Here is a 26975-nt window from a genome sequence, read left to right as displayed (position 1 = left end):
AAATTACCTTTTGGGGTGTATTTTACAACTTAAAAGTGAAACTGGGCACAAACAAAAAATACGTACTTTACTCTCTCTACACATCTGTGAAATTTCATCAAGATCGTTGATTGACACTAAGGAATGTTACCCTTTTAGTGCAACTACAGAGCTACTTTAAATGACTATTGATTTTTGATACCATATATAAAATAAACAGAGGTTACTTTACTCTCGGAGAAAAATAGTGTGGAATGAAAGTAAAACCGGAGCATCTGTGACAATTCGAATACATTTACGAAGGGCCATGCATTCATCATATAACATTTTCTACATGCTAATCTCGACGATATATAAAGCGGAAAACGGCTGGAAGCCCTAGTCATACTCGGTGTGTCACAAATAATTTATCAGGTGTTTCATGGCTCGGTCTAATGTTGAAACAGAAGATAAATGAATGTGTTTTACCAACACACACTTTGACCAATAAGAAAATTTCACAGTGAAACTGCTGAAAAAACTGAAAAATCCACAAAATGAAGGAGGCAACAAATTTTGGCCACATTTCTATAAGATTTTAAATGGAATTTTTAGGAGAGCTGTCCTATATCCTAAATTATGATTATTTAGGATCTTTCGAGTAGCAAGATTCTATGAATGCCTAGGATAAGAAAGAGGTAAAATAACGGATGTCCTGCCTCAAAAGTTCAGTATCGTTCACGTCCGCAGACCATTATCTCTTTATAGGCCTAAAAGCAATAAAACATAACGGTGAAAATGAAGTTATTTTGACAAGACTGATTTGGTGGATATAGAGTGGTGACCATTATTTGAATCTTCTTGTATGATGGCCCAATTCTGGCTGTCATTTATCCACGCAGCTCCATACTGAGTGAATCTATTCGTACCACTGACATCCTACTCGAGGCACTGCTGCCGCCCCAACGCAACGCTCCATGGGTACTGAACGGCGGTCCCAGATGCAGCTGTACACTCAACAGCTGCTACATTGCTGTATTGGTTTCATCACCACTGGGAGTTTGGTAATAAATAGAAGCCATGTTTCGTCACTTGTAACTGTGGTTGCTTCACACATTGTTGAAATATGAAAATTACATTCTTTAATCTTTTAAATTTACAGTAAGTGTTACTAGACTTCTTTTGTACATACACTGAACAGCCGGAACATTATGACCACCTACCAAATAGCCGGTATGTCCACCTTTGGCACGGATAACAACGGCGCCGCGCCCTGGCGTGGGAGCAGTGAGGCTTTGGTAGTTCGCTGGATAGAGCTGACGCCACACCTCTACACACAGGTCATCTAACTCCCGTAAATTCCGGGGAGGGGGCGAATGAACTCTGACGCCACGTTGATCCCAAATTCGTTCGATCAGGTTCAGAACTGTTGAGTAGCGGAACCCACACATAAATCGGACCTCACCACTGTGCCCCTCTAAAGACTTCATTACCCTCCTGGCCTTGGGAAACAGTGCATTATTGGCTGGAAAATGCCGCTGTAGTCAGGAAGTATGATCATCATGAAGGGGTGAACGTGGTCTGCAACCAATGTATGATACTTCTTGGCCGACAGGGTGCCTTGCACGAGCTCCACTGGATCCATGGATGGCCACGTGAATGTGTCCCAGAGCACAGTGGAGTCGCCGCTCGCTGGTTTCCGTCCTGCCGTACAGGTGTCAACGAGCTGTGGCATCTACATCTACATGGTTACTCTGCAATTCACACTTAAGTGCCTGGCAGAGGGTTCATCGAACCATTTTCATACTACTTCTGTACCATTCCACTCTCGAATCGCTCGTGGGAAAAAGGAACACCTAAATCTTTCAATTCTAGCTCTGATTTCTCTTATTTTTTATGATGATCATTTCTCCCTACGTAGATTGGTGTCAACAAAATATTTTCGCATTCGGAAGAGAAAGTTGGTGACTGAGATGTCGTAAATAGATCTCGCCGCCAAGAAAGCCACCTTTGTTTCAGTGACTGTCTCCCCAACTCACGTGTCATATCAGTTACACTCTCACCCCTACTGCGCGATAACACGAAACGGGCTGCCCTTCATTACACTTTATCGATGTCCTCCGTCAGTCTTAACTGGTAAGGATACCACACTACTCAGCAGTATTCCAGCAGAGGACGGACAAGTGCAATGTAGGTTTCTTCTAAGTGTTCTGCCAGCACAGAACAGTCTTTATTTAGCCTTCCCCACAATATTATCAATGTGGTCTTTCCAATTTCAGTTGCCGTCGAAGACCACAGATTCTCTCCATTTCATTGGCATGATGAATAAGTTATCCAGATTCGTCAGCCCGTGCAACGCTCTGCCACTGTGCAAACGTCCAGTGCCGACGGTCACATGCCCATTTCAGTCGTAGCTGCCAGTGTCGTGAAGTTAACATCACCACATGCATGGCCCATCGTTATGAGTTTTCGGTGCACTATGTGTTTACATAAGGTCCTACTCTCTCAGCATTAAAATCTAATGTTAGTGCAGCCATAGTTATCCGCGTGTCTTTTTTTACCCATCTGGCCAGCCTACTACGTCCGACATCTGTAGTGAGTTTTTGCCGTCGAACCCCACGAAGTTTGGATGCTATTTCATCTCGTTTCCGTCACGTCCTGAAGACACCTCTCCTCGAACACCCGACGAATCGTTCAGTTCCCGAAATAGTCATAGCAAGCCTCTGGCCCAACACAATGTGTTATCGGTCAAACTCAGATAGATCGCGCGCTTTCCCCCTTCTGCACATGTGCAGCACTAATACTAAATTGACTGTGTGTTTTCCTGACGAACAGGTGACGCTGCTATCACCCGGATAGGTTTATATCGATAGTAGGTTAGCTCTGGCTGACAAATGTATACGTATCTACATAAATGTTCAGCAGACTAATTAATTCGAAAAATTCTTTGAAAAATAAGGCACCGTAAACGATAGAAGTGGAGAAGCGCAGCTCATATTCTGCGCTACATCAATTTTTATCCCAGATACGTAAAATTAATTCAAAGAATGCTTCTTCATGAAGTGATCGTTTGCATCAATCACAGCAAAATATTCAACACATGTTGAAACAGTCAATATTTGTATGCAACCAGCTACACTCTTTAAATATTGAATGATCCACACTTCACATAAATATCAGAAGAATCAGTCCAGTTGAGCACCTCGCGGAATACTGCATGTAGGCTCTTGATACCACCAGGGAAATAGTTGTAACGCAACTGATTTACATTGGTTCACTGTCTGAATACCACTGAAGTAACACCCCACTCTTAGCGCAAATACCCCAACTGTGTACGTTGTATCTGTACATACCATCTCCATTTCAGTATCTGTTAAGCTGTATCCCTATCTCCCTAAGCTGATGAACGCCTCAGTTCTATCAACTGGACTGCTAGTAAGTTCGTGGTCCGGGGCTTCAATGGCTTGCCTCTCACCTTTCCATTCAGCGTCCCGTTTTAACCCAGCGGAGTGCATTTGAGCACCTTCACATGCTGGTCTTCTAAATTTCAGGCTACCTACAGGCACCGAGAGAGATTGATTAAATATTATTAAATTGTTGACAAGGGCTGCAGAAAGACGTATTTCGTCGAAAGTAAGCTGTCATATGTTCGTTATTACCGACAGTTAGCATGTTTTAAAAATATTTCGCATCGAGTAAAGCGACAGAGACATAAATTCCCAACGAAATTGATAAACTGTTCAAGACCGCGAATTGACAACATTCTTTAGTAGTAATAACCTTTTACAGAATAGCCTGAAACATACAACTGGGAACTTCAACAATTTCAGTTTAAATTTCGCTGTTTTTAACATATTGCGTGAGCATTGTGACAAACAGTATATTTGCCAAATAGGTCAGTACTTCAGGAACACACATAAGGTGTCTTTGGCCAACACATGACCCATTAAAGCTACTCGGAACGATCTATTACGAATAATTAAAAAGTTTTCACAAGGCACCTAAAAGACTGTAACTTAACATACTGGAAAAGACAGAAATTTATGCTTGTTCGAAAAATAAACCCTTGCCGATCATCAAAGAGCAATTCGACTTCTAAGAAGAATATTTCTGTGATCTTTTTTAAGCTTCATTATGGAATGTTCTTACTTTTAAGTTAGTATTTTAGTCTTCCTTTGTATGTACGGAACATCTTCATGACTGTAAGCTACTTTCAAATCGTAGCTGATTTAGAGTTTTACTTTTTATTCACGACTATTTTTTTTTGTTTTACGGCAGTTACTGTTGTATTGTCTAGCTTCCTGTAATCTGATGATATTACTCTAGGCCAGCTAAGGGACATAATCTCTATCCTGTTCGTTTTTGGTTCTTCTTTTTATTATTCCAAACAATAAATTTTATTTCATGTTTGTTTTTATATTATGGACTTGTCACTATTACAAACAAATATACTCACAGTATCATTTATATTTTCGTGTCTTAAGCTTTTTGTGTTTCATTTATGATGGCCTTGGTGGGTCAGTGAAGTTTTGTGTCACAGTGTTCCATTTATATTCTATTCTTTCTTTTATTTTTGTACCTATTTCTATGGAATGTCAGAATGGTTGTTAGCAGCTATGTCCATTGTATTTTATTCTCTAGGCTGTTTATGTTTTCTGCTTTTTGAACATGAGAAACTTATTACACCCATCTTCTTATGATAATTACTGCAGCAGTGCCTTCCTTGACGTAATATGATGATTGTCCTCTAGGACTACTGAAGAACGCTCATTCCCTTGTATATGATTTTATTTCCTTTTTATTCCTCGAAATGATAATTTTAATTTCATGTTTATTGCTATTTTATGGTTTTTTGTGTTTGTGAACAACTGTATTTACACCACTTTTTAACTTTCGACATTTTATGAGTTTTTTTTACGTCGATAACTATCTAGATGGGTCCCTGTTGTATTGCATCGTAGTCATGTAACGTATACATATTTCTGTACATCTGACATTATGTAAATCTATTTATAGAATTCCACAGAATTTTAATGACTGTAAAGAACTATTTGGCTGTATGCCTTAAATTCTGATTGCTTGTGCTTTTTGTTTAGTGTTTCGACTACCTCGTTGAGTCAATCTCAAAAATAGACAGCAGACACTCGCACACACAAAGAGATACACACACACACACACACACACACACACACAAACACACACACACGCACACACACACGAGAGCGCACGCACACACACACACACACACACAAACGCGACTCACTCACACATGACCACAGTCTCTGGCAATTGAAGCCAGACTATGAGCAGCAGCAGCAGTGCATGATGGGAGACGTAGCTGGGTGGGGATAATGAGAATGCTAGGGTGGGAGGGCTACCGTCTGGCCACAGACGAGCATTTCTCGCGTAACTCAGTACCACCCTGGACTGAACGACTGAATTACATTCTCAGCCAGGGTTTCGACTACCTCTTGTAGTGCCCTGAAATGAAGAAAGTCCTGTCCTCTATCCTTCCAACCCTTCCCACAGTGGTTTTCCACGGTCCACCGAACCTACACAATCTACTCGTCCGTCCCTACACACCCTGCGTCCAACACCTTACCTCATGGATCATATCCTAGACCTAGATGCCGGACCCGTCACATATATCCTCCCACCCTCACCTACTCCAGTCTAGTCACAAACATCACCTATTCCATCAAAGGCACGCCTGTCTGTGGAACCAGTCGTGTGATCCACATCCTATTTGGGCATGACAACCAACAAGATGTCTCTCCGCATGAATGGCCACCGACAAACTGTGGACCAGCCTATTTCTCAGCACGCAGCTCAACACAACATTCTTCGAAAGCTTATTTTGTTACACTCTCTTAGTTGTGCCTATCTTCGACTGAGCATCCCCGCTATATGGTTAACCTGCAGCTCTCCTAATAATAATGTTACATTCCTTCCAGGATTTTATATTATGTGACACGTCAGTGTTATTTTCCACCATAATTCTCTTTGATGTAAAGTATTTTTCCATGCACTGGAAATTATGTACGCGTATTTTACTTGTTATCTTGAAGGTTACTTGGTCATTGTCAATGGGAAGATCTGACGTACATTACGGTAGTTGTCTTACTTGCATGACAGTATTCTGAATGAGATTGTAACTGTCGCAGTTTAGAAATCGTGTAATGTTAAAACTGGCACATAGACATCTCCACGCAGCTTTCATCGTGAATAACGGCATCACTGAAGCAAATATGTTCACTGGCAGTGTACAATACATTGCTAGCACCTCTACATACTCAGCATTCAGTCCCCGCTGCAACTAGGAAATCGTCTCCCGAGGGGTGGCGCGTGTCGATATATCCATACTGACTCTATGAGAACCTTGGGCGTCGCTTACACGATTTACGATTTACGATTTTCGGCAAATCCTGATAGATGGCTACAGGTGCTCTCAGAATTGTTTATACATATATATATATATATATATATATATATATATATATATATATATATATATATATATATATATATATATCGTATTGATGAAATGATGTTTATAGTAGTTATTTTATGTTGTGTAATATACCTGATCCATCATGCGTTATTAGCCCTTCTGTAACTGATCTGTATATACCTTATTGTAATAATTGTTTTGTGTCATGTATGCCTGATTGGCTATCACTGACTTAATGGCCTAAACGGTGGGTAAAACATCAGATATTTAAGCCACAACTACGATGATCTCTTTACCACTTAACGTTCGAGAAGTCACATAATCTGTTACGTTCATATCCACCGCCTTTTTTTCATTTTTGTTATTTATCTTGCACTTGACATGTTCCTACTACTGTTGAACTGCCCTCTCAATCCATTATGTTTTCATATTTCAGTATAAATGTTTGAAGAATGTGTCATTTTGACCGAAACAGGTTGCCACTATAAATAAATATTTTATTGCTGTCAAGACTGTTAGTATATTTGTTTTTAATGGCAATCATCTGAAACGGCCAACTTATGCATCGCACATTGATGGTAGATAAATGTCGCTATATATTTGTTCCTCATACAAGTCAGAAAGTAATTGACGCTCTCACCATACCCTGCCATAAGCTGTTATATGTCAACGAAAACTACCACAGTCTACCGTTTTCTGGTAGGCAGTTTCTATAAGGATATTCAGGAAGAGGTACTGATCACAAGAGCATCTACTAGGTCTACATCCAGCTCATTCAGACACGGCCTCCGAACTGTATTCCGATTCAGATCACTCTTTCCAGGGGACTGTAAGAACAGCAAAGCAGAGATATTGTGTGGGAGTGTTCTTTAATTTCTCCATCTTTTTCACAGGAGCTCCTCTAGCTCTATTAAAGTTTGCTGTTAACGTTCCTGTGGGAAAAAATTCAGTAAAGAGGCGAATTAGGCACGTTTTAGGTCCATTGTACACCAAGATCTCGGGATGGAGCCCATCCGCCAAATTCTTCATTCCATATTGCTAAGTCCAATTTATTGACCGCAAATGGAGAGAGACTTCATCGTTAAATGCTAGAGATTTCTTGACTCCAGTAAGTGAATAATTTTCTACCAGATAAAACTCAGTCTCAGCTTGAACAATAGGAACTCTCAGTTTGTGACTGTGGGAAGAATCTTCTCCCAGCTTCTCCAACGGTGTCCAAGCTTTTTTACAAGTATGTATGGAGTCAGTGTTCCTGGTTTCTTTGTGTCGTTTTCTGTCCTTTGTTCATTCAAGGAATCCGTCACATTTGTAGCTGTTCTTTGGTATTCACTTCCATTTTCTTATAAATTACATAGCTGGTTGATCCATTGGTTCCGTTCAGGAATATAGGCTTTACGGCACCCCCTCGTTCACTGTTTTTGGCATTTGATATGACAGCCCCCAAAATCTTTCAGTATGAATAAGGTAGTGCCGATATCTCCTATATTTACTATTATTTGAGAATTTATCCTAACCTGCTTTTTGAAAGATACAATTTGATGAGGATGGCAGTGGAGGAATATGGAGGTCGCAGGAAATGAGAATTGGGCAATGGTGACGTCTGGGAAGGTCAGGAAGCACTGTTGTGTTGATAGTTCTGGTACTGCGCCCTGAAGGATCCACAGGGCACAGGACAATCTCAGGTGTATCTCTCTACATCATCCTCCAAACCTGAATGTTTGCTTCCTTGTTTGCATCGCAACTGAGCATTAAGCTGGATGTTTCCATGAACGACCGCTCTCTTTAACATAGCACTGTTGATGGCCATGGCTTCATATCTTTTGGGATGTCGTAGTACTATAAGTTGTTTTAGCAATGCAGTACTTGTTGGTGGGTTGGTATTCGGTGCCTTTATAGTTTCCGTCTGAACCACTATTAGTATGACGGTAAGCTGCACCCCGTCCAGAATAACTGAAACGTCTTTCAAGTCGTTGCAGACAAAGGTGGCAAACCCATTTTGAGTTATGTTAATGCTTGACGAAAGTTCATAGTCATGGACACCACCTCGTGTCGACAAAGTGTTCTAATCTTCTATCTGAATTCCGTGAATGTTATGGCACCCCCCTGCACTGAAGCAAAACTTTTGACAATCCTTCGCTCTTTGTCCTAGAGATACCTTCAGTATTCAGTTGGCACATTATGAGCGTGTTTTCAGGTTTCATAAAAAAGCACCACTTGCATAGTCGGCCAACGTTAAAATTACATCTGAAATGCCTTTTGCGAGAATTAACCAATAATAATTGCCCAGTTAATTGCCCAAGGGGTACTGTCAGTAATTAACAAGCATGATGCTTTCGAAGGCGATCATATTGATTGGAATAACACAAATACACGAGTTCCTAACATTTGTAAGGACGATTGCAAGGACTATCTCAGTCTAAATGTGAAAAAATCTCAATCGGTTATCTATAACAATGAAAACGTTCTAATGTTTTTTTTTTTATTTGGCTTGTAGGCATGGTAACCGTTTCGCGTTCACTGAAACTGTACTCTTTGCGACTTTATGTAAAAAGTGGAAACTGGAAGCTATAATTTTTCTACGAGTGATTGGCCTGAGCCGATGAACAATTTCTGTTAACCATTTAAGAACGCGACTTCTCATTCAGTCCTCGTCAAAGTAAAACTCGACTATTGAGACAAAGGGCAACGAAAATGAAACATAATTTTCGTGCATCAGCCATTACTAAATCTCTTTCATCCGTTATTTAGTAAATACAGAAACAGTAGCTCTTTCGATTTATGTGTACCTTCAATATACAGTCATCTATGTCTGTTAGTTTTATTTAGTTACAACGGTTTAGGTGACACAATGCACTAACTTTGAACCCCACTGAGGCACAGAGTTATCAAGTCTATAGTGTTTACCACCACCATATTTCAAATATACGGATTAGAAACCATTGGTGTCCGTGGCTTTTTTAATCGTTTATTATGTGTCAGTAATTAAGGTGGGTTAATGGTCTGCAGCCAGATTTTCCGTAAACGATGATTCCGCGAACGCCTATGGTCTCTGAGAAGGTGGTGGTGCCCATTGTAATCGTGAAGACCCTCTGTGCAGACCGCCCTGCAGTTGGTAGATTGTATCACCGAAACCTTCTGCAGTTGAATAAAGCTGTTTCACACAGCTGATGATGTTATTGTTCTTACGCATAGACTTTACTGAAGATGTACACTCCTAGAAAAAACCTTTGTATATTCGGAACAGTATTGTTTCAGATATCCAGTTACGTGATGGCGTTATAACAGCTTACAATTAACTATCATAACGTCACGATTTGCTTAAAATTCAGGATATGACCTCACTGTTGATGTAAATAGTTTGGCAACGTTGTCGTATACGACAAGGAAGTTTGAGTTGTAGTTCACAGATCCATGTACATCAAGTGCACCCGCTCTCGAACAGTACCTTAGTAGCATGTTTGCCAACATCTGATTCAGAAACGCGACATGTATTGTATCGTTTCTCCTGGAGGCACGATCGAGGTTTTTAAGTAGTTAAGAAAAAAAATACTGGTTAATTGAGTACTGGTCCCGAAATGACCCAGTCGAAACTTTCAGAGGTGGAAGAATGGGCTCCAAAATTCACACCAGAAGAATTCTGAGCACATGTTAATATTTGCTACAGTGAGACACATTTCGTCTCCAGCACAAGAACTCATAGCTTCTAAGGCATACATTTTATAGCTCATAATTATAGGACAGTTTGTCTTGTTTTGGTCCACACTATCTTCTCCAAAACCATGGAAACCCATCACTTTGCAGTACAAGATAGATATTGATCATTGAACATCTTTTCGAAAGGTGTTTATAATGTTAGAGAAAAGGGTGTACTATTCCAACTAAAACATAAAAATGAATGAAAATGAAGTCTATGTCATGGTACAAAAGTTAAAGTTGCTTGTATAGGTAAAACACTGTGCCACATCTCACGCTATAATTCATCTAAAACCTCTCCTCTATAAATTTGTGTGTCCTGAGTATATGTGGCATGACCTGTAGTTATTTCCTTACCCACTGTAGCAGTCACCATACGCATCGCCTTATAAACAGCGAGAGATTTCTCCCACTCTGAGAAGGACTTGAAGATGAAGACTAGACACTGAACGAGATGGTGTGTGATTGGTACAATGGACTGGCATTCTGGAAGACGACGGTTCAAAGCTCGGCCCGGATATTCATAACTAGGGTTTCCGCGATTCACAAATGTATCTCAACGAAAATTCCTGTTTTTTTTATACTCTATATCCTTTCAAATTTATATCTAATCCAAGATTGTGCACCGTTTCTAATGACATCACTGTCCACGCGACGTTAAACTCTTCCTTTCTTCTTTGCCAACTATATGGACTGTAATCACCCTCTCTAAGATCCTTGTCCGTCTGCTGGTAAGGCAAAGAACACAACAGCAATTTGGTGTGTTATTATAATTCCATGGACCAACATGCGAATCCACCTGGGAGAAGGTACATAGTGTGCTGTGGTAGAAATTTTTTTGTTACTTCGTGTCGTGCTACGTGCTTCAGGCAGGTCCGAATCCAATTCCCATTATTGGTGGAACAGGATTCCCAATCGCCATTAGCAATCGCTTTGTAGCGGTGGTGAGCAGGAGCCTGGGAGGCTGCGGCGCTGATTACAGTGAAGTGCTCCAGTACGTTCTCGGCGCTGTCTCCCCGGCTGTTCTTTTCAGTACTCCTCTTAATTAAAAGACTGCATTGGTCCCGGTGCAACAGAGGGTCAGTGATGTTCCCTTCAGATGTGACTAACATCATGTGGCTGTCCCTGAGCGCTGCGTGGCACATACGTCTCCATAAAGTGATAGACTGCCTTCGTACCTGCACTGTAGATTTTGGCGTAGTGGCATTATGAGCGATGATAACCGTACTTACAATCTGGTCCATACATCTTGGCTGGTACTAAAGCGTCTAGTTTATCTTGCAGGTGTTTCACGTGGGCAGTTAACTTAGCGACATTATCCATTTCGCAATGTGGTCACAAACGAGCAGATCACAGACCTCAAGCGATTTTGCAATGTGTAAGGGAGCAGCAAATAAACGGATAGATCAGTTCTAGATATTGACTTCGTTGTTGCTTTTCTGGTCTTTAGCCCGAAGACTGTTTTAAAGCAGTCTACAGTACAAGCCTCTTCATCTTTCCATAAGTATTGCATCCTGAATACATTTAAACATGTTTACTGTATTGAAATTTTAGTTTTCTCTACAATTTCTGGCCAACACGCTGTCCTCTTTTAGCAAATTCATGAATTCCTGTTGTCTCAGGACGTTTCGTATCATTCATTCTCTTTCTTTAGTCACGCACCACAAGCATCATTTTCCACCATTTCCCTTCAGCACCTCCTCATTAGTCATTCGATCTGACCATCGAAGTTTCACCATTTTTCTGTAGCACCATGTTTAAAAAGGCGTCTCTGAACTGATTATCATCCATATTTCACTTCCGCACAAGGTTACAATCCTAATACTTTCAGAAGAATCTTCACAACACTCTTATATTTATGTTAGATCGCAATAAACATCTCTTTTTCAGAGACAATTCTCTTGATACTGCCAGTCTTCATTTTATATTCCCTGTACTTCGGCCATAAACTTAAATCCTCACCCAAAGTTCCCTTGCATTGCTTTACAGCTTTATCAGTGTTCAGATCAGTTCTTGCTTCCAGTTCATTGCTCTTAGACTCTTATTATAGCAGTTTGGTTTGAGTAGAAAATGTAGATAAGTTGTCGGTCCCTATATTCTTTCCCTACTATCTTTAGAATTTAGAATAGTGTGTTCTAGACAACACTGTCGTGCGATTTCTCTAAATCTACAAGTTCTCCGAAAATGGTCTACTTGTAAGATTAGCCGTGGGGTCAGTACGTCTTAACGTCTTTGTACATTTCTCCCTATTCCAAAGTAATCCCCCCTGAGGTCTGCTACGACTTTTTTTTCTTCTGTAATTAAATCGTGCAACTATAATTTATTAAACCAATGGACCGTTAAATATTCAAATCAATCAGCCAGTGTCTTCATTAGATTATGTATTCTTACATTCCTATTGATACTTGAGGCTATTTCGCGTGATTCACATATGTTGTCTTCACTGTCGACAATTTTTATCGTTCTTGGCTTTGCCAAGTATCTTACTAATTCAGAGGGAAAGTCTTCTTCTCCAGTGAAATGGTTTCAACTTGGGTCGATGCTCTGTCGAATATTTCTCACATCATATCCATCATCTTATGTTCAGTCACTTCTTCTTCTCTTTGTACAACATTATCTTCAGTTTTCCTTTTTATCGAATCTCTGTGTGTTCCTTCCACCTCACCCTTCATTACTTACAAGGAAACTGTCCAATCTGACACGTCGAAACCTGTCCAGAATTTATCATGCGGAAAAAATACACTAAAAGAATTATAAAGTCAAAAATTTTTGCTGCAAAGAAACCCTGAAAGTATTTAAAAAAAAAAAAAAACATTTTTATTTACCTAATTCTTTGCTCACCAGACGCCACCTGCGTACCTGTAGCAGACAGCAGACGTGGAACAACAGAAGCGCACGTCTCTTTGTTCTTAACGCATCGGTAAACACATAACATGACAAAACGCGATCGTTATTTGTGAAGTATATTTCAGTTCCTGTTGATTGTTCTTCTGACACAATGATTCCCAGTTACTGCTTCCTCGAATCTGCATCTCACTTAATATCCGTAATGATTCGGAGTTGCCAAATGTTAACAATAAAAATAAAACTGAATTGTCTTCGAGCTTCCTTGGTATATGGTCGCTAATAGCATGTGTCTTTACGCACATTCCAGAGTTTCACAGTAATGTGGTATTCAATTACTATTTCAACATCGTAAGGTGAAACATGAAGAACGTGGTAAGCAGTCAAAATCACCTTTTCTCCAGAAGACCTATGTGTGACTTATTATAAGTAATTTCTACAGATTCATGCCGATGATGTTGACATTGCATCAGAAATTATGGAAACATTAGACAGACAGAAATTTTTTGAGTAATTCTATGATTTTTGATTCAAACGATTGTTGTTGTGCTAATAAACGTTCAGAACAAAAACACGGAACATACATATCCCACTGAAGAAGTGTACAGCTGATTTCAATAGCAAAGCTATGGCTGTAAATGTTTTGGTTAAACTAAGGAGTGAGAAAACGATGAAAGCTTAACAATGTGCTAAGACGGTTTCGTTTTCTAAAATCTGAACCTGAAATGCACAAGTGAGAATCTGTACGAAGGACAAAATATGCACCAAAATGAAACATACAAAAGTGTGAAATAAAATCTATTGGGAAAATTTAGAAGTTCTCGTCAGTATTAGTGTACCATTAACGCACGAGATTTAAGAGACTTGCCTTCTGAACTGCTAGTGAGGTGAGAATTTATGCTTTCCAGACTTAGTGAGCCTTGTTGAACAAAGTCAGGAAATTATAAGGATGTCACAAAACTAAGAAGTTCACCTCAAGTTAACGTGTAGAAGAGATGTCAATAACAGCTAATGCTACAGAGAAATTCGTAACTGACGCGGTTACGTTCCGTGCTAACAGCACTTCGAGCGAAAGAAAAGACAAAATCACTCATGCAGTCTATGGACACTATGATTCAACTGCCTACAGCAGTGCAAGTGCTAATTATTAGTGGATGACTGTTTCTGCAACTTTGTCCTCAGGAACGTCAAGGGAAATTAGTACCAAATATTTGGAAAAGGGCTATTTACTTAGTTTTTAATCCACGCGGCAAAATGTGGAAAATAGAATGTGAATAAATAATTCTCAAGGTTACATCGTAAAGGTCTTCCTACTATTTGCAGAGAAAAATTCATCTCTTCTGTGGGACACCCAGTCTGGACATTCCGACACCTCCGTCTTTACAAACAGCGAAAAGGGTATTTATATTATTTTTAGTTCAACATAGAACTAAAATTGTGATTCAGTCTCTCCATAAAACATACTTCAACAGTGTAAGGCATTTTTCCAGGCAACTGTCAGACAATGTAATTTCTGATAACTTTGTGTCATTTCAGGTTTATCAGTGGAACAGTATTATTAAACTTCATTCATTTCGGCATTGTCTGTTTGCATCACTATATTTTATGAATTTGACTAAGTATACCCACTACACAGCACATTATGTAGAACAATGGTCACGACCTCTTTTTAATCGATTGCATTTCTGTCTGAAGAAAACTAGTAATTTCTGTGAAGTGCCTGAATTCATAATTTTTTTTATCATCTGTGCGTGGTGTAAGAACAATGTTTGTTCTCATCATCCAGTAGACAGTTTGCATTTTTGTGACGGCACAGGGAATAAACAAACAACTGCTTCATTATTGTTAAGTTTAAGTTATTCCCAAGACTTAATCATTTGAGATATTTTTGGTTTAGTTTTAGTGCTAAAGTCACATATGTTCGCTCTGGACTTCGTCTGCTTATTCCCGGACTCGATTGCTAGGCAGAAAGGACATTACAAACTGCTGTTATAAGCAGTTCTCCGTGCAGTAAAAGTAAGTAAGTTCAATATTTTTTTTAAGGAATTGCAGTGTGCTCAAGCAGCTAAATTTTGACAGTGTATTTCTTTCGGAGAATTCTTCTGTTTGATAACTTTCATGGTAGGTTTCGATATGTCGGACTGGACCATTCCCTTATTTGTACCGCCATCCCATCAGAGCTACCTCTTGGAGTCATGCTACAATTATAGGTGTGAACTGACGAGCTACGATACATCAGGGTTTCAAAATGCTGATCTGGTTTGGCGGTGGTCGAGCTGTGTTAAAGGTGCACTTTGAAAAATATAAAGATATATTAGCTATTAAGATGGGCACTTAAAGTGAAAATAAATACAGCTGCATAAATATTAAGAGTTCAACGATTATGTATAATCGAATGAACGTATGCTTATGGTAAAACGAGTTTAGCTAATGTTAATATATCCATTAAACAACAACGCTGTAGGGGACTATGGGTCCCATATTAATTATAGCTTTAATCTGAAGATCAGATATGAAAATTTCAGTTGCGTAATAAACTTCTTTAGAGTTTATTTTTCTAGAGGATCAGACACACGTCAGTAACAAGTCGCTGTATAAACAGAAATAGAAGTAACGGCAGGATGTAAAGTACATACTATAAATGGCTCATCTGGGGAGAAGGATCTGGGATGACAATTAAATGCGTCCTTCCACCTTTGGCGGTTTGTGGTAACACAAAGTGTGAATGACTGGAAAGGTGTATTCAACTCTGTACTCTCGAATTTGACCCCAGTATCTCTACCTTACCCAACCTAATTTGAGACACTAACTGTATATGTGTCAGACAATATAGAGTTGTCCTCCTGATGGCAAACTCATGAGAGGCAGCTTTGCCGTAACAGCCTTCATTCCACTGGGTATGACAATAACTTTAAAAGCTGGAGAAAGATAGTGTTTTCAGGCAGGATCTCCTAACACATCACTGAACAATTAAAATGATATTTTTCGTTTAGAATGGACTGTTTTGCCTAGGACTACTGATGTTCCGAATTTGAGGTCAACGACTAAATTTCAGGAGGCACGTTTGGAAATACCTTAAATCTAACGATGAGGAACATGTATGGCATCGGGATAAATCTTTTCTCTTGTAAGATATGATGTTTAGATAGATACACTGGACTGAAAAACTCAAGGACGATAGCAAATTTCTAATGATGTGTTACTGTGAAGTAATATATCTCGATGAAACGTGGGCCACACAAGTAAGGAACTGCTAGAGTATAGTACATAAGGTACGTGAAGGCAATTTACACTAACAAGTTCTCCACAGCAGCTTCAATTTATCTTCTTGATCTTGTAGCATTTCTCCACATTCCTAATTATTGTTTCAAAATACTTCTTCTGGGGCCAATACATGAACCGTTCTTGCATTAACATACTTCCATGTCTCAGTCCATAGCTCCCACATCAATCATCCTTATTCTCTTATTACAATTAAGAAATACGTATGTTAATTATGACACAGCAGGTTTTGTATTTGTTTTTATTGTCATCAATTTCACATTGAATGCAATCAACACCTTAACATTATAGAAACGGTAATAAAAGGAAAACATTTGCCATTTAACTTTCATATATAGTGCTACATACATACATACATATTTTACGTATGTATTAACAAGATTAGAAGATAAAATTTATTAACTCATCACTGAAAAAAGACGATTAACAAAAGAGGCTTATCAAATAATGCGCAGCAATTATATCAGGTAGAGATCTTCGTATTGCTATTTGTTTGGAAACATATATGTAGTGCTGTTATATTAATCATAAGGTAGAAAGCGTAGGGAACGTTTTTAGTAACTGCTTTTATAGAAAAAGGGATTACGTACGCTAGCCCGAAGAATATAGATAATGCTATAATCGTTATATTTGGATAAAATATTCTGCTTTGAGCTACAGTAATTCTCAGTTATCACTCATAATACACAGTAACAAAACATATTTACAAAAGAATTATTCCCAACAACTCCTTACCCGCTTTGTGGTCAGTATAACAGCTCATCGTAGAGCATGCACTTCCATCGGTGGCCGTCACTTGCTTTTTTGAAATTCCACAAGACCACTATAAATCATGGAGGCTTCTCTTTGAGCAGATGAGTCGTTGCTGTTCGTATTGAAATGTTTTGTGCAGAAGTTGTTTTCTTTTTCCCTGTTTCTAAGTGATTAAATAAGTAATCTGTGGGGGAACCATGTCATAAAATATGTATATAAGTAGTCAAAGACTACAGAATGAACTTTGCCTCTAATTGAAAGATAGTATATACAAAAAACGGTAAGGAAAATCTGAAAATCTCACTCAGTTTTTGGGAAACAAAAGATCAGATAGTGAAGTCTTCGTCTTCTCGTAACTCACTTCGATTTCCTAAAAACCTATAGGAGGTACCTACGTGTTATTGGGTTCTGTAATTTACGTCATTAATTAAAGGAAAATTTTCATATTAACAGTAAATGTTTCTGCATTCACATTGGATACCTTCTAGTAATGAGATATTACTATTATAGCGTCAGTTTTATGTAGCACATGAATGTGGCCTCAGGAATTCAGTTCACTTTTTTGTACGCACATGACCAACCACTTATATCGTCCTGTGTTTAAATACTGCATCCTTAGAAACTCGAATCTGCATACTCTTATCTTGCGAACTATTACTCATTAACACTTTGACTTGGAACTCAGTTCAATGTTTGCACAGCCAACAATACTTTCAAACAATGATGAGGCACAATAGCTTTCAGGACTTGATATGTCAAAAGAAAGATAATAAGCGATGGTCTACAAAACAGATTGAAGGTGATGCAATGTACTATAATAATTTATTACTAATTGACATTTGTTGCTGTGGTGACCGCATGGTGCCATTGCATTTGTGCTCATCTCTCTCCAGAAAACCCTTCACTCAGGCACGGCGTATATTTTTCTCGATTTCATTGATTTTTCCACGTCCTTATCTGCCCAGGAATGAAGAATACGTTACAGTATTACTGAATACTTCTTTCGGTTATCTTCTGCATTATATTGTATCAGTTCTTTCTCAGTGTCGTCCAAGGATCTTAGATACATGATACTTGGTTTGGTAGTAACACATCACTGAGAGTTGCTTTCGTACTTTTTCCGATCAGTGCTTAGCGAAAACACTTGTGACTGTTTTTACTATATTATTAAGGGAACCACACCCTGCCTATCTAACCCATGTTAATTTAGGTAAGTATTTGACCCATTTCTGAAAAAAAAATTGATGCAGGACCTTAATATATTTACTGTACATTTCATGATGCTAATAGATTCAACTATTCTAAAATATGCTTTATCCATTTTACAGTTTTTAAGAAATACTTTTTTAAATTTATTAAAAAAATATTAAGTTTTTCTGCAGAAAATATTTTTTGTTAACTTCCTAACAGGAGAGTATTAATTAATCTAGCGCCAGAGGTGGCTTTTTATATTATGCAGAGTCTCTGAAAATTTCATTCATTTACCTATGATAGTTTCTGATATAATGTGGCATATGTACTGCAAATTTTAATTTGCGGGAAATTGATTTCAAAGAAAAAACTGTAGAAATTTGTTATTTACAGTTAATTAAATCTGTCCTGTTGCATATGATAGCTCTTCTTTGGCCTCTAGCAGGTCTTCCAGATTCTTTTTCACTTTCCTGGGCGTTTTTCTTGCTTTGTTAGCCATATTGGATGCAGACCTGTCTGCATCAGCTACCCTCATTTTATCGCAGTGTGGCAGCCCAGTGATCAAACTTTCACCACGATTAATTCCCAGCCTTTTCAGAACCCAACAATATCCAGTATTACCACGACTGAATCTAATAACAGCGTCATGAACTCCTAGTTTCATTGTGTGCGTGCCTGCAAATACAGTTTTGGGAAGGCGGTTCCAAACAAGGCTGTTGAAACAATTATTTGGGTTTTGTGTCTTCCTATGCAGACAATTCCTTAGAAGGTGAGGATGAGCCAAGTCTCTGAAAATAGGTTTAATTGCTGTGATAACGGCAGCAGGAAGAGAATGCTGGTGAGAATTAGATTCTCCAGTTTCCTGAGCCCTATTGTATTTGCACCACAAATTTTCTCCTGATGGATTGTGTAATCCATGACATGGCTTATCATCAGTAGAGGACTTATTGAAGAATATGGCCCAAACATCTCTCTCCATTGCCTTCAGAATTTCTTTATTTCTCCCAATTTCCTACTTGTAGTATAACTGCAAGTATTCTAGGACAACTACTCACAATCACATTTGAACAAAACAAACCGCGTGTTTGAATGCGTTTTGTTTACAAACAGCAGAAACAAAAGAATACCGACCGTTGCATTCCAAGGATAGACAACACACCCGGGAGCAAAAAAAAAAAATCCCTAATGTGCAATGTAGGGGACATAAAGACCTAAAATATATGCAGATAAGTGGGAGACAGAAAAGTGGGCGTGGCAATTAAACACACGTGGTAGGAAAATGCTCTTTAAATGCTCGGAAAATATTTTTTTCGGGCAAAATCCTTGTCAGAATACTTATATAAAATCTTAATCTATCGAAATATTATGAAAAACGAAAATAGAATTTTTTCGACCTCAACCACGGTGTGGTACCCTTAAATGTCGTTACTATGTAATCAGTGGAACATTAGCAGGAGGTCAATGCCAGCAATTCTCACGTGCCATGCGGTGATCACTGTGTCGTTGCGCTTTACTGTGTGAAACATGTGGTGGCGGACTTTCGCCGGCGGCGTTCTCGGGTGACGGCGCCTGTGTTTTTGCTGCCCAGGCGGCGCTGGAGCTACTGGAAAAGCCTCGCGTACACACACAAAGCCCTGCGCGACCTCTTAGCTGACGCAGTGCACCACACTAGCCGTTGCCGACAGTGTCCCTCGAAGGCTTCAGTACATCTCTCTCCCACTAGAGGCATCTCTCGTCTAACGTTCTCCCAAGCTGTCTAAGGGCTAGTACATACTTTTGATCAGTAACTAATATTCTCCGGTTGGACAGTTCAATCTGTAACAACAGTTTCGTCAGTCCCAGATGTACGATATTTCCGAACTGGGGCAAAAACTTGGTAGTGGTGTCTCCCCACCTCCCAGCCCCCTTCTCAAGCGTTTGAGACAGAATGTCAAAAATGTACTAAAATCTATTTTTCAAAAGTGTGTTAATTTTGTGGCGTCCATCTTCCTGAAGAGGTTGGTGTATAAAACATATATGTTGGAGGAAATGTAAAATTCGTTATATGTCTCATGTAAGCCAAAGTTCAGTGGCACACCTCTTGGCACAGCATTCTTCTATCATACACCACTGTATTTCGCTCTATGGCATTGAAACATGTATATTTAGTGGAAGCCATCAAATCTATATTCAGGACAGTGAAAATTAGAATACCCTTTGGTGCCTCTCCTGCTCCCAGTCGTCCAGTTTAACATCCTACCCTGCCCATAAAAGACCACAGTTGATACTGGGTGAGAGTTTGGTACCACGAATATAGCAACTCTTCTGAAAATTTGTATTCTTTATTAACTATTAGCTTATAAATTTCTCTACCATGTGACATTAAATACAAGAAACATAAAGCCACTAGAGACAAGAATCAAGCAAGACAGTACACATTTGTACAATCCTTAGGTACCAGCATTGTTTTCTACAGCTTTACAAAGTGTGCTTTCCTTTCTGTGAAAGAATCATTACCTCGTCAGAGGTCGTCCAACGCTTCGCTGAATGAAAACCGAAATGTCGTTTTCTAATACCGAAAAATCTATCAATACGAATATTATCCAAGACTGGTGTGGTTTCTCGATTTGATTACGTCTATTTTGTCACTGTCTGCTAGATAAAACGAAATAAATCTTTCTAATATTGCAGCAATTGTAGCACACGCCAAATTAGTAAGTCTGTTTTCGGCACAATTTTTTATATACCCCATAATATTTTTATGTACCTCATCCGCAGAAATAACGTGACAGAAAATAATTCACGAAGTACCAACACCGAATCGCTATTAGGTCTACTACAAGCAAAAAGTCTTATGTTAGCAAATAGTTTCACATTTCATTCATATGCTCCAGTTTCTCAAGCTTGAGATCGAAAAGCAGTAGTGCGGAATTTTTATTTAAATTTGCAACCGTTATATTCTTCAATATAATTTGTACGTTTTCCCTGTATCTCCTCCCTCCTCGACCTAACAAACAATCTTGTTATCCCTAATTGTGTAATTATTCCTACCATTGTCGAACCTTACCCTCCGGTTAACTTCGCAAACCCTGCCAGAAACATAGATACAGTTATCCCGAGTTATTCTTCGGTTTGTTGTTATTACGTGTTCGTACAACGCGTTTTCCTTGGTGTACCGAGAATAGAAATTAAAGCGGCTACTAACAGGGGACCGTGAAACTTGTAGCGATCTGGCAAAATTTCACTTTCTCGGATACACCGAGATCATAGTATGTAATCTTTGTTAACCGTGTTCCTCTTTGTCGTCTATTTCCACTCTGATGATCTGTGGATTTCGCTGATCATTTCTATACCCAATAAACCACAGAAACAAACGAACAGTGATTGGCGTTCACCCATCGTGTTTATTCGGCTCAGGTTGTATAGTCCCATCCCCTTTTGTCTGCAGGTAAGTTTTTTGTTTCTAGATGCGACGGGGATTCCCTTGGCAGAGACAGATAGACTAAGTATATATATTCAAAAATCAACTTATGATTCGTTCAGGTATCTACTTACAATGTGTTGAAAAAGTTCGAAAATTGACTGAGATGCGTTAGAAAATCATATGAATAATAGGTAGACCAACGGGCGCTGGATGCAGGATGCTTTGCCAAACATAGTTTTTCTTCAAGACCATGAATTTGGCACCCCCCAAAATGCCCCCCCCCCACCTCCCTGGCAATTAGCCCGGTTTTCCCGTTGATAGATCCGGGCCTGAATTTCGTAGCTGTTCCGCAACGCCTTCATTTACCACGTTAAATTACATACTATTCACTCACAAACAATCCTTTAAAAAGCACCCCAAGTTTATATGGTGTTTAGTTCTTGAAACGTAAGGAAGAGAGAGTAGGAGAGAGGGAGAATTTGGTGCAGCGGGTAAATGTAAACACGTCAATATATCTTTAGCTGTGAGAGCTAGTCTTATCTGATCGGTGCTGCCATCTGGTGGTTAGGTATATTAGTAAACATACAGAACGCGGGAAGCGTTACTTGACACTCATCGAAAGAAGAAGCGAGAGGGTGTTTTGCCTTTGTTGCGTCTAATATTTCATCTCTAGTCTCTTAGGATGTGGTTATGCCTATCTCCGCATCGTAACACTAACGATACTATAAGTGTTATTTCTCATAAGAAACGAAGGAGTTACGGAACTAAAGTCTTTTTTTTTTCTTTTTTGTATTTCAATTCCCCATCGAGGAGGGCTGGCAGCAGCATATGCGCTGCTCTTCAGCCGAAAGACATAGAACAAACAATAGAAGACATTTAAAAATAACAAAGGAGAGAATATGGTGAACATAGATAAAAAGAAGGGGGGAACATCACGGAAGGCAAGAGACAAAAAACGGAGTGACTGTAAAAAAGGAGGTTAAAAAAATGTTTTAAAAGTAGCACACACGAAACGCACACACTGCGACGATTGAAAGAACACAAGGCACAGTATGACTGGAGCATAGAAGTATTGACGGATGGCGTAGCTCATAACGTAACACTGACGGCGAACCTCAAGGCAGTACACTAATAAAATCACACCTCTTGTTGCACAGAAGAAACAGCACTAAACAACACTGATGTGGCACACTGATGATGATCAAAACAGAGGATCTGCCAGACGCTAGGAGATGAGGGAGACCTGAAGAAGGTAGGGAGGGGAAGAGATGGGAGAGATGAGCGGGGGGCGCGCTGAAGAGGGTCAGGGAGGGAGGGATGTGGGAAGGAAAGAGGCAAGTATGGGGTGCAGGGTTTCAGGGGAGAGGGGGAGGGGATGGAGGAAAATCCCCTCTGGGAGAAGGAGGAAAGAGGAAAAAGGGGACCCTGGATGGGGGGGGGGGGGGGAACAAGGCCAGGTTATAGTTGGAAGGAAGGTTAGATGTCATGATGAAGTTCGTCATCCTTGAGGGGGAGGCGTTGGAAATTGCCCTGATGAAGGAGATGGAGGGTGTGGAGGTGGAGAGAGGGAGGGATACAGCGATAGAGGCGTGGCAACGGTCGAGGGGTGGAGAGGAAGGAGGAAACCAGAGGGTGGGGGGGAACAAACCTGTGGACAATGTAAAGGATGCGGAGATGTTGGAGGAATAGGAGGAATTGGGGGAAGGGGATCAGTTCATACAGGAGCCATGTGGGGGAAGGAAGGCGGATACAGAAGGCAAGGTGGAGCGCATGGCATTCAAGGAATTGGTCGACCTTGTAAAAGCAGGTGCGGGCAGAGATCCAGGCAACTGTGGCATAACAGAGGATAGGACGGATGGGGGATTTGTAGGTGTGGAGGATGGTAGAAGGATGCAATCCCCATGTCCGGCCACACAGGAGTTTCAGAAGGCAGAGGCGAGAATGGGCTTTCTGCAGGACAGTCTGGAGATGAAGGGTCCAGGTGAGGTGTCGGTCGAGGGTGAGGCCAAGGTATTTCAGTGTGGGGGGTGAGCTGGTTAGGATGACCATAGAAGGTGAGTTAGAAATCATGGAGGCGAAAGGAGCGAGTGGTGTGGCCTATGATGATTATCTGGGTTTTGGAGGGGTTGAGATGGAGGAACGACTGGTTACACCAAGTGGTGAACTGGTTAAGGTGGGTTTGGATAGAATGTTGAGACCATTGAAGGGTAGGATAGAGAGCCAGGGAGACGGAGTCTTCAGCTTACTGGAGAAGGTGGACCAGTGTGGGTGGCTTGGGCATATCAGCTGTATAGAAGAGATAAAGGAGTGCCGAGAGGACTGAACCCTGGTGGAAGCCAACCATGGGATAAAAGATAGGGGAGTGTTGTGGAGGGTGGCAGAGGTAGGACGGTGCGAGAGGAAGGAAGCGACCAGACGGAAAAAATTGATAGGCAGGACATAGGTTTGGAGTTTAAAGAGGAGACCGGGTTGCCATACACTGTCATAGGCATTTTGGAGGTCAAGGGAGACAAAAATGGCGGAGCGATGGGAGTAGAGCTGGAGGGACAGAAGGTGAACAAGGTTGAGGAGTTGGTCTTCAGCAGAGAAGGAAGGTCGGAAGCCACACTGGGTAAGGGGGAGGTGGTGGTATTGAGCAAGGTGCTGATGGATACGGTGGGAGAGGATGGATTCAAAGACCTTACTGAAGATGGAGGTGAGGCAGATGGGACAATAGGAAGAGGCGGCAGAAGGGGGTTTGTAGGGTTTGAGGAATAAGAGGACATGGGAGGTGTTCCACAGGTCAAGCTGGAAGCCAGTTGAGAGGATGACATTATAGAGATGGGTGAGGACAGTCAGGAATGAATAGGGGCTTTCTCGAAGGTGACGGTAGGTGACACAGTCGTGACCAGGGGCCATGTTGCCTTGGGACTGGAGGATAAGTTTAATGTCTTGTGCTGTGATGGGAGTGTTTATGACTAGGAGCAAGTGGAGCGACAGAGGTATCAGCATATTCCATGACGGTGGGGAAAAGAGATTAATCACAGTGGGGATCATCGGGGATGGAGAAGAACTCGGAAAGGTGGGAAGCGAAGTCATTGACCTTACTGAGGTTGTCAGGAAGGGGGCGATAGTTATGGAGAAGGGGGTAGTGGGGAGCGGAAAGGGAACCAGTAAGACGATCAAAGGCAGACCAGTAGTTGGAGGAGTTGATAGGGAGGGTGGCGTTGAGGCGTGTGCAGGTCTGGCGCCAGTCTCGGCGTTTCGTTGCTGTAATAAGGTTCCGTACGTGTCGCTGTATTTTCTGGTGGCGTTGGAGTGTATCCCTGTCACGAGTGCGCAGGAAGGAGCGATAGAGGCGGCGGGATTCACGGAGGAGGAGGACAGCCCGCAGAGGGAGAGTGGGACGGTGTGGGTGGATTGTTTTAGTAGGAACATGGGCTTGTACGGCGCCAGTAATTACCTTCTGAAGGAAGGACGAGACGTGGACGATGTCGTCAGGATGGCGAGAGGTAAGAGGTTGGCTTTCGACCTGTGTTCAGATGGAGTCCCTGTAGGCATTCCAGTTGGCACGGCGATAGTTATGGACGTCCTTGGGAGTGGGTGCAGGGTGCGGAGCCAGAGGGGGGCGGTGAGCAGACGTTATGGTGAGAAGGACAGGGAGGTGGTCGCTACCTGTGGGGTCAAGGACGGCAACAGCGATACGCCCAAGGAGGTTGGCGGAGGCAGTGACAACATGGGGGGAGCTAGAGTCTGATATAAGCCTTTCTTTTTGGGGTAATTTAACGCAGAGAAGCCGAGTGCGTCTTTTTACCCCACTTCAGCGTAACGCTAATAAGGAAAGTAAGTAGCTCAATTGGATAGTTAATGTTTATTTAATAAAAGTTGAAATGAAATAGTGCATCATATTCATAAGTTTTGATTCTTCTGTTCAGATGCCTAGGATGTACATCCGTAAAACGGAGAGACTTCTTTCGACGGCGGGTGAAATAAGAAATGCCATCAGTGCCGTTCATAACGCAACATACCAGAAGCAATGATCTGTGCGCAATATATGGTAAAACATGGCAAAAATAATGACGAATGGCACCGGTGTCTTTTTCCTATGCTTTTTTGTCAGTTGAATGCAGTGGGTGGGATAATAGTGGAAGCTATAAAAGTGACAGCCGTGCGTCGGCTCTCAACGTATATCACGCTGTCAAGACTGTTCTGATTCCTTCCAGTTCATCGTTATTTGAATCTTTCATATTTATCGTTATGCTGCGTACGATTATGTCGAGATTCCCCTCTGGCGGCGTGTCTGGTCTTATCGAACTTCGAGTCATTGCTTCCTGTTAGCCTTGTGTAACGGAATAAGATCTTTGAGGGTGGATGGCCGGTTGGTTGCCTAGCGGTGACGAGTCGGTAGGTCGGTGTTTAAAATGTGGAATTAGAGAATGCCGTACGATGAGACCGCAGCGTGACGTGGAGGTGGGGAGTCGGCTGTTGTTCCGAGAAGCCGCGTGGTCTCTCCTGGCGGTGCGGGACGAGTTGACGGGACAAGTCTGTAAGCTCTTGCTGAGCACCCGGGGCCGTGGCTGTGGTTCCGAGTCACTACTTGGTGGGAGCGGCAACGGATGTCTTTAAATTTTTTTGTCTGGAGGCGGGAATGACGGACTAGTATCTCGCCTAACCTGAGGAGTGGTATTTCGCCGCCGTCGGTGCAGAGAAGACGAGGGCTCCGGTGGCAGAGCACGTGACTTCGTGACTGTGCCCAGTTGGGTACGTTGGTGAAGTGTACACGGTCGGGTACGAGGAACCTTTACATCGGGGTTCACCTGCTGTTTCTCTGATAAACTTTAAGTTAAGTTGGTTAAAGGTTTAGATGTTAATTGAAGGATTTTGGTTTGTGCAACCAGCGTATTTTCTGCCTTGTGGCCACCTGCGTTCGGGCTTCCTGTCCCTGTCGCCGGTGTAATTATAGACAGGGATATTTTGACTTCTTATTAGTACTGCCTGGGAGGAAGTGTATTTTTGGGCACAGATTATAGTTCCTGATTTGATTCGTCCTTCTCCGTTGGCCTAGCGTGAGGTCGATGTGACTGCTCAATGTGAGGCGTTGTGGGTCTGTAAGTCCGCTTCTAGCCTGAGCATCCTTCGGGAGACATTTGTGGCCGCCTCTACACCCGGTCGGTTAATTATTTATATCCCAGGACATTTTGGTGACAGGACATGGTATTAAAGTTGTTAGTTATTGTAAAATGTTAAATGGTTTTATTTTACTTTGATTGTTTTTGGCCACTGTTTAATAAGCTTCAGTTTGCCTCTCATTGGTGGGTTTTTAAAATTATGTGGCTTTAAAATTGTTAGTTATTGTAAAAGGTGAATGACTGTATCTTTACTTTGATTGCTTTAATCTACTTGGCATCCTTCGATAATGCT

General features: G+C 41.0%; 1 protein-coding gene across 1 annotated transcript in view; it reads left to right on the top strand.

Moving 5' to 3' along the window:
• Positions 1-18258: 18258 nt before the first annotated feature.
• LOC126267643 (putative gustatory receptor 2a) overlaps positions 18259-26975 on the top strand; it is a 35140-nt gene continuing 26423 nt past the window's right edge. Inside the window, exon 1 of the mRNA XM_049972944.1 lies at positions 18259-18312. Coding sequence (XP_049828901.1) covers positions 18259-18312 — 54 coding nt within the window. The remainder of the gene's footprint in view (positions 18313-26975) is intronic.

This window comes from Schistocerca gregaria, chromosome 4, assembly GCF_023897955.1.
Source record: "Schistocerca gregaria isolate iqSchGreg1 chromosome 4, iqSchGreg1.2, whole genome shotgun sequence".
Taxonomy (NCBI): Eukaryota; Metazoa; Arthropoda; class Insecta; order Orthoptera; family Acrididae; genus Schistocerca; species Schistocerca gregaria.
This window is presented reverse-complemented; position numbering and strand designations above follow the sequence as displayed.